Below are 13,540 nucleotides of genomic sequence, written 5' to 3'. Positions count from 1 at the left end.
CAAATTGTGAGAGATTACAGTTCGCTACATCAATAGGTAAATGGGTCATAAGAAGTTGGTTCACCTTAACGTGGAACTAGCTTCTTTGAAACTTGATTACAGGTCTGGGTACGACGAATGTGTGCAAATCTGCTTTTCTGTATACTAACGAGCAAATCAAAAGCCTCTGAACCTAAGTGAAGATCATAACCTGTAATATAGAATTTAATATACACCATTAAGTCAAGTTTAGATAAACCTTATATACCATAATATCATATCCGAAGGATTATCTCCATTAGGTCGAATATATCACCTACATCAGCAATTCTGCAGAAACTTTGTTTCTTTTGATGGGCAATAAATTACTCATGAAATTGAATGGAGGGGATGTGTTGAATGTGAGGCCAGTCTTCCCCAGTGGGTTGTTGGCATCTTTCCTTGAGGCGTTTTGAACAGCAAAAGAATCGAAGTATCCTGAGGGAAGTCAGTTTAGGCATCCAATCATTAGTTGTTGTCAAGTTACGGAGGGAGTGAGAAAAGGATGGCCATGGCATGCCAATAGTGTTCATTCCCTCTTCTTCTCCCAATAAATTTACATTTGGGCATTCAGAGATTGTTAAATCCTGCAAGGCAGTGAGATGTTCCAATCCTCCAGAAATAACACTCCTCAATTTGCGGCATTTTTCGATTCTCAAGGATCGTAGGGAAGACGAGCAGCTACTGAACACATCCCCAGCTTCTTTCAAACTCTCCAACTCAGACGACATACGCAGCTCATCAAGACTCTGAATTACTTCTCTGGGAAACGAATTAAGCCATAGAACATCATCTTGCATCAGCCTGAGTTTGGAAATAACATTTGAAGAACCAGTAGTACTGCCACTTGCATCCGCCTTTTCATTCCCCAATTTCTTAATTATTTGGAGTCTTTTATTGAACCAATTGATATATAGTTCTACTAAGTTGGGACATAGCAGAATCGATATTAAATTTGGGCAATCTTCAATCCACAAAAACGTCAATTGAGGAAGTGGTATTGGTGCCATGCTGAAGCTGCTGTTAATATGATTATTATCTCCCACCCCCTCCCCTATATTTGTCCATCCTTGCAACTCTCGAAGGTAGTTCATAACCAGCTTTCTCAGGCGGGGAAATAATCCATTTGGATCACTGCCACCTGCTAATGCACTCTTTTCAAAAATGTACTTCAATTTCCCACACCCGATAAGGTTAAGGAATTTCAAATGACGAAGATTTCCCAGGCATGTCAAGTCCTCCATCCTGCAGCCGAAAAAATCCAATCTATTAAGATTAGGGAGAGAGGTCGCCAACTTATTTTCCCTAGCCCAACTCGGCATTCTCATGCCAACACAACTTTGCAACAATTATCCCCTGAGATTCGGATGTGGTTGCAGCTCTTCCATTAATCTCCTTGCTTCTTCATCATCAATCCCCGTACCATCAAAGTCTATTCTAATAAATTTGAGATGTTCCTTATCCCTCAAATATGCTCCTTCCCTATCTATATCTTCCTTAACTGCGCTGGCATTTTCAAAAAATCTGATTCTGACAGAAAGATCACCTTTCAGGCTGTTAAGTCTTTTTAGCTCCCCCAGTTGATCAAACCATTGCTTCTGACTTGCCTTTAATCCATCCACTACAAACATACTCAGCACACGAAGGCAACTCAACTTACTCAAGCCCTTTGGCATATTACTTAGTTCATAACAAGCCTTTATGTCCAATATCCTCAAGTTAACCAACTTCATCAAATCTTTTGGTAACTCTTTCAATTGCGTGCACATATATAATTTCAATGTCTGTAAATTATATAACTTGGTAATTGATTGCGGAAGCACATCTATACCATTGTATGAGAGATCTAAATATCTTAAATGCAACAATTCACCTATTGAGTAAGGCAAACATTTTATACCAGACCTACTCAAATCCAACACCCTCAAAAACCTCCAATTTGCTACTAATGCCTTCAAGGAAGATTCGTCAATCCCAACAGGAACATACCATGAACCAACATCCAGAAAGGAACGAATGTGGGTCTTAGAAAAAGAGTATTGCAAGGATGTACTTCGTACATGGGAAATATGTCGGACTTCTCTATCCATAATGTCTGTTACAGAATTTTTATAACAAATTTTCTTCCCTGCTACATTTTGAGCAATATCATGCATTAGATCGTGTATCTTACACGAAATAATGTCACCATATTCATCATGCTTTACATCTTGAAAAAAACATCTCCGCATCAGAATAGTAAAATACTCCTCAACAGCATCTTCCAACCTTTGACCATCATCTAACGGAACAACGTAGCCCTGTGCCAACCAAAGGCTTATCAACAACTCCTTCTCTATGACAGTGTCTTTTGGGAACAATGCACAGTATGTGAAACAACTTTTGAGGGGCAATTCAAGTTGATGATAACTAAACATGAGTATAGGCATGATGTCCTTTTGGCTTTCTCTGAAGTTGAATAACCCAATCTCCTGAAATGATATCCATCTACTCTTGTCTTGACCATACAGAAGACTCCCTGCCACTCTTATGGCAAGAGGGACACTGGCACATCCTTCAACAATCTCTCGGCCAATCTTCAACAAATCTTCGTGAGGGCTTAATTGTTCTGATCCAAATGCTATTTTCTTAAACAAGGACCATGAATTCTCCTTTGACAACCCTTGGAGCTCATATTTTTTACCACCCCCTACAATTTGGGCTGTCTTGTGCGACCGTGTTGTTACCACAACCCAACTTCCCCTCTGGCCTCCCAATAAGAACTCTACAAGCTTAAGCCAGTGGTTGCGATTCTCAGTCCATACATCATCTAAAACAAGCAAGTATTTGCTGCCTGATAATTTTTCTCGAAGTTTGCTTTGTAACCTTTCTATGGTAGATTCCTCATGCGTTTGACCAGTTGAAGCATAAATCTTACGAAGTATACTTTCCACATCCAACTGCACCTGATCATGATCAGAGACACAAGTCCACAACCTCAAGAGCAGTTTTCCCCATTCCTCCGATTCCCACTATAGTGAGGAAAGAAACATCTTGTTGAATGGTTGAACAATTCAACAGATGACCTACAAGTTCCTCCAAGTCATCCTCTCTCCCAATGATACTACGCTCACAGATGTAAGAACATGTCTCCTCCCTCCTCCTCCTGATAGGCTGAGGATCAATACTAATGCCAAATTGAGAGTGATTTTTGGCAATAGCATCTAACTTCCTCCGAATTTTCTTAACCTCTTGGGACATAGAGTGAGCTATCTTAATAGGATTGTAACGAGAAAAGAAGAGACTCACATTTTTGGAGAGTTTCTGACCCTTGATGAGCTGCTTTTGCTTAACAAGAGTGACGAACTCATCCAACAAATCGTCAGCATCATAAACAGCATCCTTGAGCTTCTGAATCCAGAGTTGTGCTTCAGAAGAAAGCTGGTCCTGCTTGATCTCAGCATCTTGGAGCACAGCCTTGACAGTGGAGACAGTCTCTTGGAGGTCTTCAAGTTGGGATTTATACCCAACGCCAAAAAAGGAGCTCAATTCTTTGAGCTCCGAACATTGAAGAGAAGCAAACAGAGTTTGAGCAACGGACAACACGGTTCCAAGATCCATATTTTTGGTTTCAGAAATGAGCTCAGACAATGAAAGAGTGTTTGTTATGGCAGATATTACTTGAAATGGGTTTATTTTATAACCACACAAATGTGATGGAACCGATAATGTACTTTAAAGGCAAAAGGTGTTGAAACATTGTCATAGATTCATTCAAATAATAGAATGATTAGTATAAAAATGCAAGGACTATTGTATAGTTTGATTTCATGTGCTTAGTTTAAGTCTCGTACTAGTACCTCCTAATTAGTGTATTGAGTAGAGGCGTTCCAAACGGAGGGTTGCGAAACATTAAGGCTTGTCTCGCAGGGGCAAAAGGGTCTTTTAATATCTATTTTGAATTTTGCCACCTGGATTCGCCGTTTCGAGGTAAAGCATCCCGTTATGAAAAAAGTTGTCTCATATGTTTCTCTCTCCACCAAAAAGTAAACTCGATCTCTGTGTTGTCATTCTCTCTCCTTGACGGTTTTCTGTATCTCTCTTCTCGACGAATTCTCTATCTCTCTCCTTAGCGAATTCATAATTTCTGAGCCTCTCCCCGCATCCATCTCCAAATTGAAGGTAGTGAAGCAGTAGAAAGTGTTCGAAATTGTACACATACTCCCTCCATTGTTGGAACAGGTACATAATTAAATGTTTAAGTGTTGAAATTTGAAATGAAAAATTGGGTACCCGAATTATCCGGGACGGGACACGGGCCGACTTATCAACTACCCGAAGATCCGGGTATTCAGATTTTCGGGTACCCGGATCTGAACACCCCTATGATTGTGAACCAACTCCCTCTACCGAAAATGGCTTCAACTACTCTTACTAACATCACACAAAACTTGAAGATTACGACACAAAGTTAAGGCATAGAGGAAACTAGAAGAGTTTTGCAATTAAAGCCAAACTAAGATGTATAGCATTAAGAGCAAACCTAAAGAGGTTTTTAACTTTGACCCAAATTATAAACCATGAATAAACTCGAAACAAAAACGCACCCCCAAGCTTGTTTAATTGGTAGGGCGGTGGCTATTCATCACTTCTTTCTTTTTTTTTTTTTTTTATTTTATTAAACTTGAACATTTAGATCACAAACTGCTAATTACGATAAACAAAGGAAAGAACTAAAGAAACAAGGAGGGCCTGCCTTAACTTTTTTTTTTTTGTTTTTGTTTTTTTTTTAGTAAATAAACAATACATAACAACCTTCATCAATACTAAGAGTAGTTTACGCCGCGATCTTGGGAATTGGGACTCAAGTTCTTGATCTAGGTACTAAATCAAAGAGGATCCTTGCCACTCATTCAAAATGTAGTAGGCTTGAAAAATATTTAAACCTCACTTTCAGGAACAATGCGGGATCAAATACTACCTTTCGGGGTTCAAATTCCTTTGATATGCGCGGCACCTTCTTACCACAATCCTAGACTTTAGGTCTCGTACATTCGGTAAGGTTATTCTCACACTAGCCTAAAATAGCTAATTCTATGTTTAACCAAGGGCATCTAAACCATGCTCGAAATTTTATTACCAGAAGAAAGCAAGTATCCATCACATTCAATCCAATATCATCATTGAGGACTAATCTAAAACCAAAAAGATTTTTCATTTTTTCATTTTTCAGATTTTTTTTTTAAAGGAGATTATAAACAAGAATAAAAGGGGAGGAGGAATTACCATTGACCTTGGTGTAGTCATATCTTTCATATATGCAAGATGATAAAAGAATAGTAATTAGTAGTAAAGCAAATAAAGAATATCATGAGTGGATCATATAGATAAGAGTCAAACAATCATTTCACAATTCATTGATAAGCTATTACTTGCAAAACTAAGGCAATTATATCACATGCTTACTTGAATTCATTTTACCATCAAAGATACTAATCAAATCACCAAGTCAAATGACTACAAGCAAAAACAATATATACAAAGTCTATTCTAAAAGATTTTTTTTTTAATTTTTTTTATTTATTTAATTTTTTTTTTTTGAAAAATTAGGAGGGGAGAAATGGAACTAACTAAAAAATTTGGATTATGTGAAAAGGAACTAGCTAAAGAAGATTAGGAGAGGAAAGGAGGAGATAACTAATGAATTTGGATTAAGGGCTTTGGATTTTTGGGTTTTGGATTTTTAGGAAAGAGAGGAGGCTCATCAACAAACATCATCATCAATGGGAAGCACATAAACCAAACCAAGTTCATTAAAATGCAAACATTCAACCATTAATTAACCAACCAAGACAAGCGGAGCATAATCAAATTAAGCACAAAACTAACAACACCAAATCCCAACTCTATACAAGGCCTAAATGTTCCCCCAAGCTAGACATTTAATTACCGTTTCAATGAAAGAAAAGAGGCAATGACAAAACCTCCCCCAAGATTGGGATTGGCACCATCCTCGGTGTCCCAAGGATTAAAAGGGGCAATGAAACGGTAAGTAACATGTCTAGATCATCTAATCTTACCGGCGCCCTGGTGAATAATGAAAGTTGTAGTTAATATCTACATCACTAGGAGGAGCCGAGGCATCTACATAAGGAGGTAGATCATAGTTGGGACAAGTACAGTAGTGGCTAAAATCCGGCACGCCTTGGTCACCCCAACCACCATCATTATTAGGGTTGTACATAGACCTGAAAACTGACCTGAACCGGACCTGTTTGGACCGAACCTGATCCGGACCTGTAGATTCAGGTCCGGTCCCAGTCCTTGAAATTCAGTGATTCCGGTTCCGGTCCAAATCCGGTCTAAAACCGTGGGGTTTCAGGTCTGGACCTGAAACCCGGTAAAATTGAGTTTTAAATTTTTTTTTTTTTTTAAATTTGAATGCAGCTTTTTTAGTTGTTTGTAACCCTAAAAAAATAACTTCAGTGCTCAGCCGTCACTGCTCTTCTCTCATTTCTCCACTTCTCTTTATCTTCTTCTCCTCTCAAAGTCAGAGGTAGTGCTTCAGCCGTCACTTCAGTTTTCAAATTGATTCCAACAATTAAAGAACTCATATCAAAATGAAGATCTAGTGAATTATTTACGCTGCAAACAGAGTGCTCGAGATCATCAGTGGATAAAGATAAATCGTGGGTGCGGCTAGGGTTAAGCAGAAGGGGCAGTGAATCTTTCGGTTTTGTAAGATCATTTTCCAGATCTGGTGGAAATTTGTATTTTGAATGATTAGAGGGTTCCAGTTTATGGAGGAGAGATGCAACAACATCAGAGAGTGGAGGATTGTCCATCGTCTCACAGACGATGAAAACCCACAAATGCAGAAGAAATAAAAGAGGGTCGGCAAATGTTTGATTTCTTTCTTCATTTAACGCAGATGTCTTCAAAATATTTTTGGGTTGTTGAGCTCTTCAACAGTATTTTACTCATAACCTATTCATCTCCACTCTTTTTTTTTTTGTTTTTTTTAGGATAATCTATTCATCTCCGGAGAAATTGTCTTATTTTTGCCATTATTAATGCAGCTTGTTATTTCTTATCAGTTTTGGTTTATGCTTGTTGATTCTTTGCTAATTAGAAGTATTATTTTATTTTTATTTTTTACTTGGAATTTTTTTTTCTTGATATTTGGATTATTTTAAATTTGGTTAAAATACAAAACAAGTCTGTTCAGGTCCAAACCCGGACCGGACCTGATTTTTCAGGTCTGACCCGGAACCGGACTTGTTGAATCAGGTCCGGTCTCCGGTACTCAAAATTCACTAATTCAGGTCCTAGTCCCAAGAGGTCCGGTCCAGGTCCGGTCCTGTTTTGGACCAATGTACAGCCCTAACCATCATAACCGGGTGGAAACCCGTAATACCCCCTTAGGGGGGGATCAAGTACCTCCGTAGATGAACTATCACTAACAACCTCGGGGATGTAGTAATAACTAAGGTCACCCCTATAATTACTACATCCGGGTTATGTGTAGTCATAAGGGGGATAGGAGCAAAGCTCTCCAATCGAGCTACACGGGCCTTGCCAAAAAGGGTAGGTGGGTTGGCCATTGGACCAACCTAAAACCGGACCTTGTTGAACGAGACGGTTGGGATAGTTGAGGTAAGGGAGAAAGTCTCCCCTGTCAACTTGATGTTGATAGTTTCTTTCCGCCACAACTTTGATATTCATTGTGTTCTAAAATTCTTTGGTTGGTTAAATTTAATTGGTTGAAAGCATTTTCGGCATCAAAGAGGGAAGAGGATAAGGAAGAACCATCTACCCTAGATTGGGAAAGAGAGGATGTACCCATACGACGAGGCATTAGTGCATCCTCGTCATCGTCGGCCATAGCTCGTCGGGGTGGATCACGTGGCACATGCACGTGTCCCCCACGGAGTTAGTGACCGCCACATTTAGGAGAGTGCAATAATGCCTCCCATTGACCTTCCAACTAAAGCGACGAACCCGACTCGGAATTTCAACAAGGAACTTCATATCATAAAGTCCCTTGATATCAAGCAAGTTAGAACCATGGATCGGGGTCATTTGGTCTATAAAAGCACCAAACCCCAATTTCCTCGCTATAATCGAAATCATCCCCCTGCATCTAATCTCACCACTCATCTCTCCATTTACCCTCATTTCCATGCATCTCTTAATGAACATGTATCCCATGTTCACGTTCCCTTCCACATTTCCTTCAAATCTTGTGGCTATGAAGAGGCCTTTGATCTCCTCTTTTGTTAGTTTCCCTAAGTCTTGCTTAGAGAAATAAGCATAGCTCATGAGTCTCATGAAGATTCGAAGGAAGGGGAGAATAATGTGGCTAGCATGGCTAGACCGGGTCTTGAAATTGAAATAACCTGCAATGGTGTTCAACCAAACTTACTCCTCATAGCTTGAGAAGTAAGTACCATTGGGGTTGTAGATTTGGTTGAAGGTGGTCCATTCGAAAATTTCTTTCGATCTCGTTAAAGTTAGGACCCTCTTGACATTGAACATCGTAAACTTTATCTCACACTCTAATGGCTCACCTTCTAGGTTTATGTGTTTCAAAGTGACCGATGAGAGGAATTCGAGAGTTAGGGAAGCATAAGTTTCTTCCCTATTCTTTAAGAAGTTTAGCCAACCGAAATTGTCGGCTACTCTTCTTATTCCTTCATCAACCCCTAATAGCACCATTGATTCTTGATGATAGAAACGGGTTGGGATAATTTTTCGTTTGGAAAGGTCGTTGAATGATTTCTTACATCGGTCATGGACTTTTAGTGTTGGTGGAGGGTTAGGATTTTCTTGTTGTGAAGGAGTTGGGGATGGTTGAGGTTCACTTTTCTTTCTCTTCTTACTTCCTCCAAATAATCTTCATTTTTAATTAAGGGAAGAATTATTCAAGAAAGTCACTCAATAACAAACAACACCACACACACACCCTTAACTTCGAACCCCCTTAAAAATCCAAGTACCTGCTTCAAAAAATATATAACAACATAACCAAACAATATATCCCAACACACAATTTCTCAAACACAATCAATTTCACACAACTCAAATTCACAAATTCACCAAATATATGCAATTGTCAACCATAATTTCTCAACCACAATTTTCAATTACTCCAAATGTCATTCACAATTTTCCACAAACAATTCTCATTAAGCAACAATAATTGTTAAAATTTCAACTAATCATGCAACTAACTACATAATTTATATGAAATTAACAAAATTAAGAAATTTGAAGAAGAACCCTAAAGTTCAAGAGGGAAAGTGAAGTAGAGAAGAAGATTATACCAACTAGAGTATGAAAATACTCTAAATTCTTCCAAGGCTACTCAAATTTTGCTCCTCCTCCTTCAAGCTTTCACCATTTTCCCCTTGTTCTTCAATGGATAATTTGTGGGTTTTTAAAATTTTAATTAATTTTGTGAAAATTTGTGATTTTTAGAGAGAGAATTGGATGGATATTATGAATTTGTGAATTTTGAGTGAAATATTTGGAGGATTGATGATGATTTTGAAGAGAGAAGGTAGAAGAGCAAGGGTTTTAGAGTGAGAAAGATATGGTAAAAGAGGAGAGAGAGTATGAAAGATGGGTAAAATGTGTGGTAAGAAATGAAAGAAAGAGATTAAAAGAGGAAAGTCATTTTTTTTTACATGGCTGGGTAGGAGCGGGTCCGCTCCTACCATTTGAAATGCATTATGATCTGGCCATCGAAGGGAGGAGCGGGCATACTGAGGTTTTGGAGCGCCCGCTCCTAGCTAAATTTCAGATTCCGCCTTGCTTTCTCAACTGGTGGAGCGGGCGTGTTATACACTCGGAGCGCCCCCTCCTATTCGTATTTCGGCCTTCTGATTTCTCTTCAAATTTTTTATTATATTTTTTTTAATACCTGATGAGAGGAGCGGGCGTGCACTCGGTTTGGAGCGCCCGCTCCAAGTATGGTCTGGAGTCCTACCTATGCTATTTCAATCAGGAGTGGGCACGCACTCTTCTCGGAGTGCCCGCTCCAAATGGCACTGGTGATTCTGTTTTCTTGAAGTAACTAGGAGCGAGCATGCAAGCTTCAAGCAGCGCCCGCTCCTTTTTGGCCGAATCTGCCTCCTTTTCATCTCCCTTAGCAAATCACCTACAACAAAAGCAAAACACCAAACAAACACTCAAATTGTTAGAGTGTTAGTTCAAGCTCTCTCATCTCTCAATTTTTTTTTAAATAAAAAAAAAAAATCGGGTTGCCTCCTGGGAGCGCTTTTTTAACGTTAATAGCTTGACGCAAATTCAAAAAATATCCTCAAGGTGGGATAAATTTCGAGAACATTTTGTCACCAATGTTTTCATTGTTACAAATTGCCATCATGAGCAAAACCAAATTGTTTTCATGACTAACACCTACAACAAGTTCATTTTCAATTTTCTTTGAATCCGTCTTCTTCTTTCTTTTTTTCTTTGCTTTTCCCTTAGCTTCCTCTTCTTCTTGGAAGCTTTGGTGTCATTCTCTTCATCCTCTTGAGCATCGAAATCACCTTCTTCAAGCATCGTCTTGAGGCAAGCAAGCATAGCAATCACCTCATCAAACCTATCTAAACCTTGCTTTGAATTTTGAACATCAAAAAGAGGATTAGTGGCACAAAGCATTCGCAAATCATGCAAATCATTGTCACTAATAGCATCTAGTGTCATGCAATCTTTTGTGGGAGAAGGACATCCTTTCTTGGGATCAATAGTAAGACAAAATTCATCATCACCCACATTCAATGTGAGTTTTCCTTCCCTTACATCTATGATTGCACCACCCGTTGCTAATAAAGGTCGGCCTAGGATGATAGGGGTGAGGGCATCTTCCGTCATTTCTAGCACAATAAAATCAACCGGAATAATGAAATTGCCTACCTTAAGAGGGACATCCTCAACTTTACCCTTAGGGAATTTGGTGGATCGATCGGCAAGTTAAAGAGTGACAGTGGTGGATACCAAACCACCTATACCAAGCTTCTCATAAACCGAAAAAGGCATCAAACTCACACTAGCTCCTAGATCACATAGGACATTTTCAAAGGAAATGTTCTTAATAGAGCAAGGAATAGAGAAACTTCTGGGATCTTTTAGTTTAGTGGGTGAGTGGTTCTTGATAATTGCACAATAATTTTTGGTTAAGCTCACCGTGGTTGACTCACTCATGACAACCATCTCATCCTCACTTGACTTAGACACCTCACATTGTTTCTCGTCCTTAACCTCCTCTCTCTCACTTTTCAATTGCAAACTCATGGGTGGAGTATCATCAATGGTACTCCCACACCTAGTAATAATTGCATTACAATGTTCTCTAGGATCAATGGCTTGACTAGGTAAAGTGGTGCTAGGATTGTTACTTTTAAGTGCATTAACTAGTTAAGTTAATTGAGTTTCTTGCATCTTATTGTGGGCTTGCACTTGCTTGATACTCTCCTCTAAGTCATTGGTTTTCTTTGTTTGCATATTAACAAATTTTTCCATTGTTGTTTCTAGACTTGACTTAAGAGGGGGAGCTTGAATTTGGAGAGGGGGTTGAGGAATAGGGTCAAGGGTAGGTCTATTTCCTCCATTAAAACCGGGTGGGTTATTGTTAAAAGAGTATTGACCTTTTTGGTGGTATCTATTGTCATTTTGATGGTTTGCTTGGTTATTTGACACATAGTTACCATTACCTTGGTTCCTATAGTTTCCTTGATTATTATTTTGAATATTCCTTTGGCCACTATATTGACCTTGACCATTTCCTTGGGTTTGGCCCCCTTTCCAATCAAAGTTTGGGTGATGTTTCCATCCCTCATTATAAGTGTTGGAATAAGGGTCATACCTAGGATTGGTTTGACCATTATTGATAGCACTAACGTGTTCCATGGAAGGGGAGGGGGAGCATGAATCATTTAGCAAATAACACTCGGAAGTCACATGATCATCACCTCCACATGTATCATAAGACATCATTTGTATTGACACATTTTCATTAGATGAACTAGATGTATGTGAATTTTGATGTGGGGAAATGGAAAGGGAAGAGGAATGCAATTGATCAAACTTAGAAGACAAAGCATCTAATTTTGAATTAATCATATTAATGGCATTGACCTCATACCTTCCTCCTTTTTTGGAGATGCCCCTCTCGCCGGGACTCCAATCGGTGTAGTTTTAAACTACATCTTCAATGATTTTGAGTGCTTCTAGGGGTGGCTTGTTCATGATTGGTCCACCCGATGCTCCATCCAACAATATGCGATCCGCTCTCAAAACCTATAACCCATGGAGCAAGAGCCAATTCTCCATGCCATGCATGGTGTGGGCATTGTTGTTGATAGCTCTTGAATCTCTCCCAAGCATCATAGAGCGACTCATCGGGCTCTTGTTGGAAATTTGATATTTTGGACCTCAACTCCGCCGTTTTCCCAAGAGGAATGAACCTCCCAAGGAATGCCGAAGTCACCTCATTCCATGTGTTCAATGAGTTTGGAGGCAACCTATCAAGCCAATCACTTGCCTTGCCCGTTAAAGAGAACTTGAACATGCTTAAAAGGATGTACTCCGGGGTCACACCATTCGCCTTCATGGTGCTACAATACCGTATGAATTGTTTGAGGTGAGCAATGGGGTCCTCATGCTTTGCCTCGGAGAATTGATGACCCTCTATCAAGGTGATAAGGGCGGGCCTTATCTCAAAGTTGTTTGCTTCGATATCACGAGTAGCAGTCCCGCATGCTTCTTGATATGGTGGAGGAACACCAAATTCTCTCAATGTTTTATTTGGAAGAGCCATTTCAAATTGGTGGAGAGGTGGAGAATTTGTCCTTGGTGATTCTAATGGAGTGGTGTCTCCACTAGACTCACTAGAACTAGAATAGTCGGACTCAACCACCACTTGTAGCTCACTTGAAGTAGCTCCACTATCTCTCACCTTCTTTTCTCTTCGATTCACCCTCACTACTCTTTCAAGCTCAAGATTCAATGGCACAAGAGGTAGTGCTCTAATGCTGCGTGTGGGCATTAGTCAAAGAGGACTATATTTTAACCGGCACATGATTTTAGGCAAATTAGTTTGACTTAAAAATAAAAAGAGTAAGTGGGGTCATTGGGGCATTAAACAATTATAAAAAAAAAAAAAAAAAAAAGTGGGGTTAATACTTTATTAAAAAGTAAGTAATGTGAGAGAGAAAAGAATAATTAAAAAAAATGTAGTAATGAGTTTGAGTGGAGATCTTGAAAAGAAAGAAAATCTATATTTGTTAATCTATTAAAAATCGTTTTTAAGAAAGTTTATGTGCCAATTATGCGAAGGCTTTAATTCGTGTCAACCCTTAGTTTACAAAAATAAACAATGTTGTTATAAGGTATCAAATACGCCACTTTTTGAAATGAAAAATGAAAACTTAACCACCATTCCAATACAACATCAATGTTTAATGATTCAAATAAAAGACAATAAAGTCTTAATATTAATTTGTAAAAGATTTAGATAAATGTTTAAACTTCCAAG

The 13,540-nt window shown here is 38.9% G+C and overlaps 2 protein-coding genes across 2 annotated transcripts; both read right to left on the bottom strand.

Annotated features, from left to right (window-relative positions):
• Positions 1-196: 196 nt before the first annotated feature.
• LOC110717722 lies at positions 197-1,345 on the bottom strand. Its single transcript, XM_021896485.1, has 2 exons — positions 974-1,345; positions 197-604 (listed from the first exon to the last, which is right to left on the bottom strand). The coding sequence occupies exons 1-2, from the start codon at positions 1,338-1,340 to the stop codon at positions 345-347; spliced, it is 627 nt and encodes a 208-aa protein (XP_021752177.1). The 5' UTR covers positions 1,341-1,345; the 3' UTR covers positions 197-344.
• A 22-nt stretch (positions 1,346-1,367) lies between these two features.
• Positions 1,368-3,618, bottom strand: LOC110718055 (putative disease resistance protein RGA3). The gene is made up of 2 exons (XM_021896857.1): positions 3,088-3,618; positions 1,368-3,029 (listed from the first exon to the last, which is right to left on the bottom strand). The coding sequence occupies exons 1-2, from the start codon at positions 3,616-3,618 to the stop codon at positions 1,368-1,370; spliced, it is 2,193 nt and encodes a 730-aa protein (XP_021752549.1).
• Positions 3,619-13,540: the final 9,922 nt, after the last annotated feature.

This window comes from Chenopodium quinoa, unplaced genomic scaffold (assembly GCF_001683475.1).
Source record: "Chenopodium quinoa cultivar QQ74 unplaced genomic scaffold, ASM168347v1, whole genome shotgun sequence".
Taxonomy (NCBI): Eukaryota; Viridiplantae; Streptophyta; class Magnoliopsida; order Caryophyllales; family Amaranthaceae; genus Chenopodium; species Chenopodium quinoa.
The sequence above is the reverse complement of the archived record's forward strand: the minus strand, read 5'-3'. Positions and strand labels throughout refer to the sequence as shown.

Coding starts and splice junctions, on each gene's coding strand:
- LOC110717722 (XM_021896485.1), bottom strand. CDS start 1,340: ATGCCGAGTTGGGCTAGGGAAAATAAGTTGGCGACCTCTCTCCCTAAT. Junction 605..973: donor GTGGATTGAAGATTGCCCAA/ATTTAATATCGA, acceptor CTGCCTTGCAGG/ATTTAACAATCTCTGAATGC.
- LOC110718055 (XM_021896857.1), bottom strand. CDS start 3,618: ATGGATCTTGGAACCGTGTTGTCCGTTGCTCAAACTCTGTTTGCTTCT. Junction 3,030..3,087: donor AGGATGACTTGGAGGAACTT/GTAGGTCATCTG, acceptor TCCTCACTATAG/TGGGAATCGGAGGAATGGGG.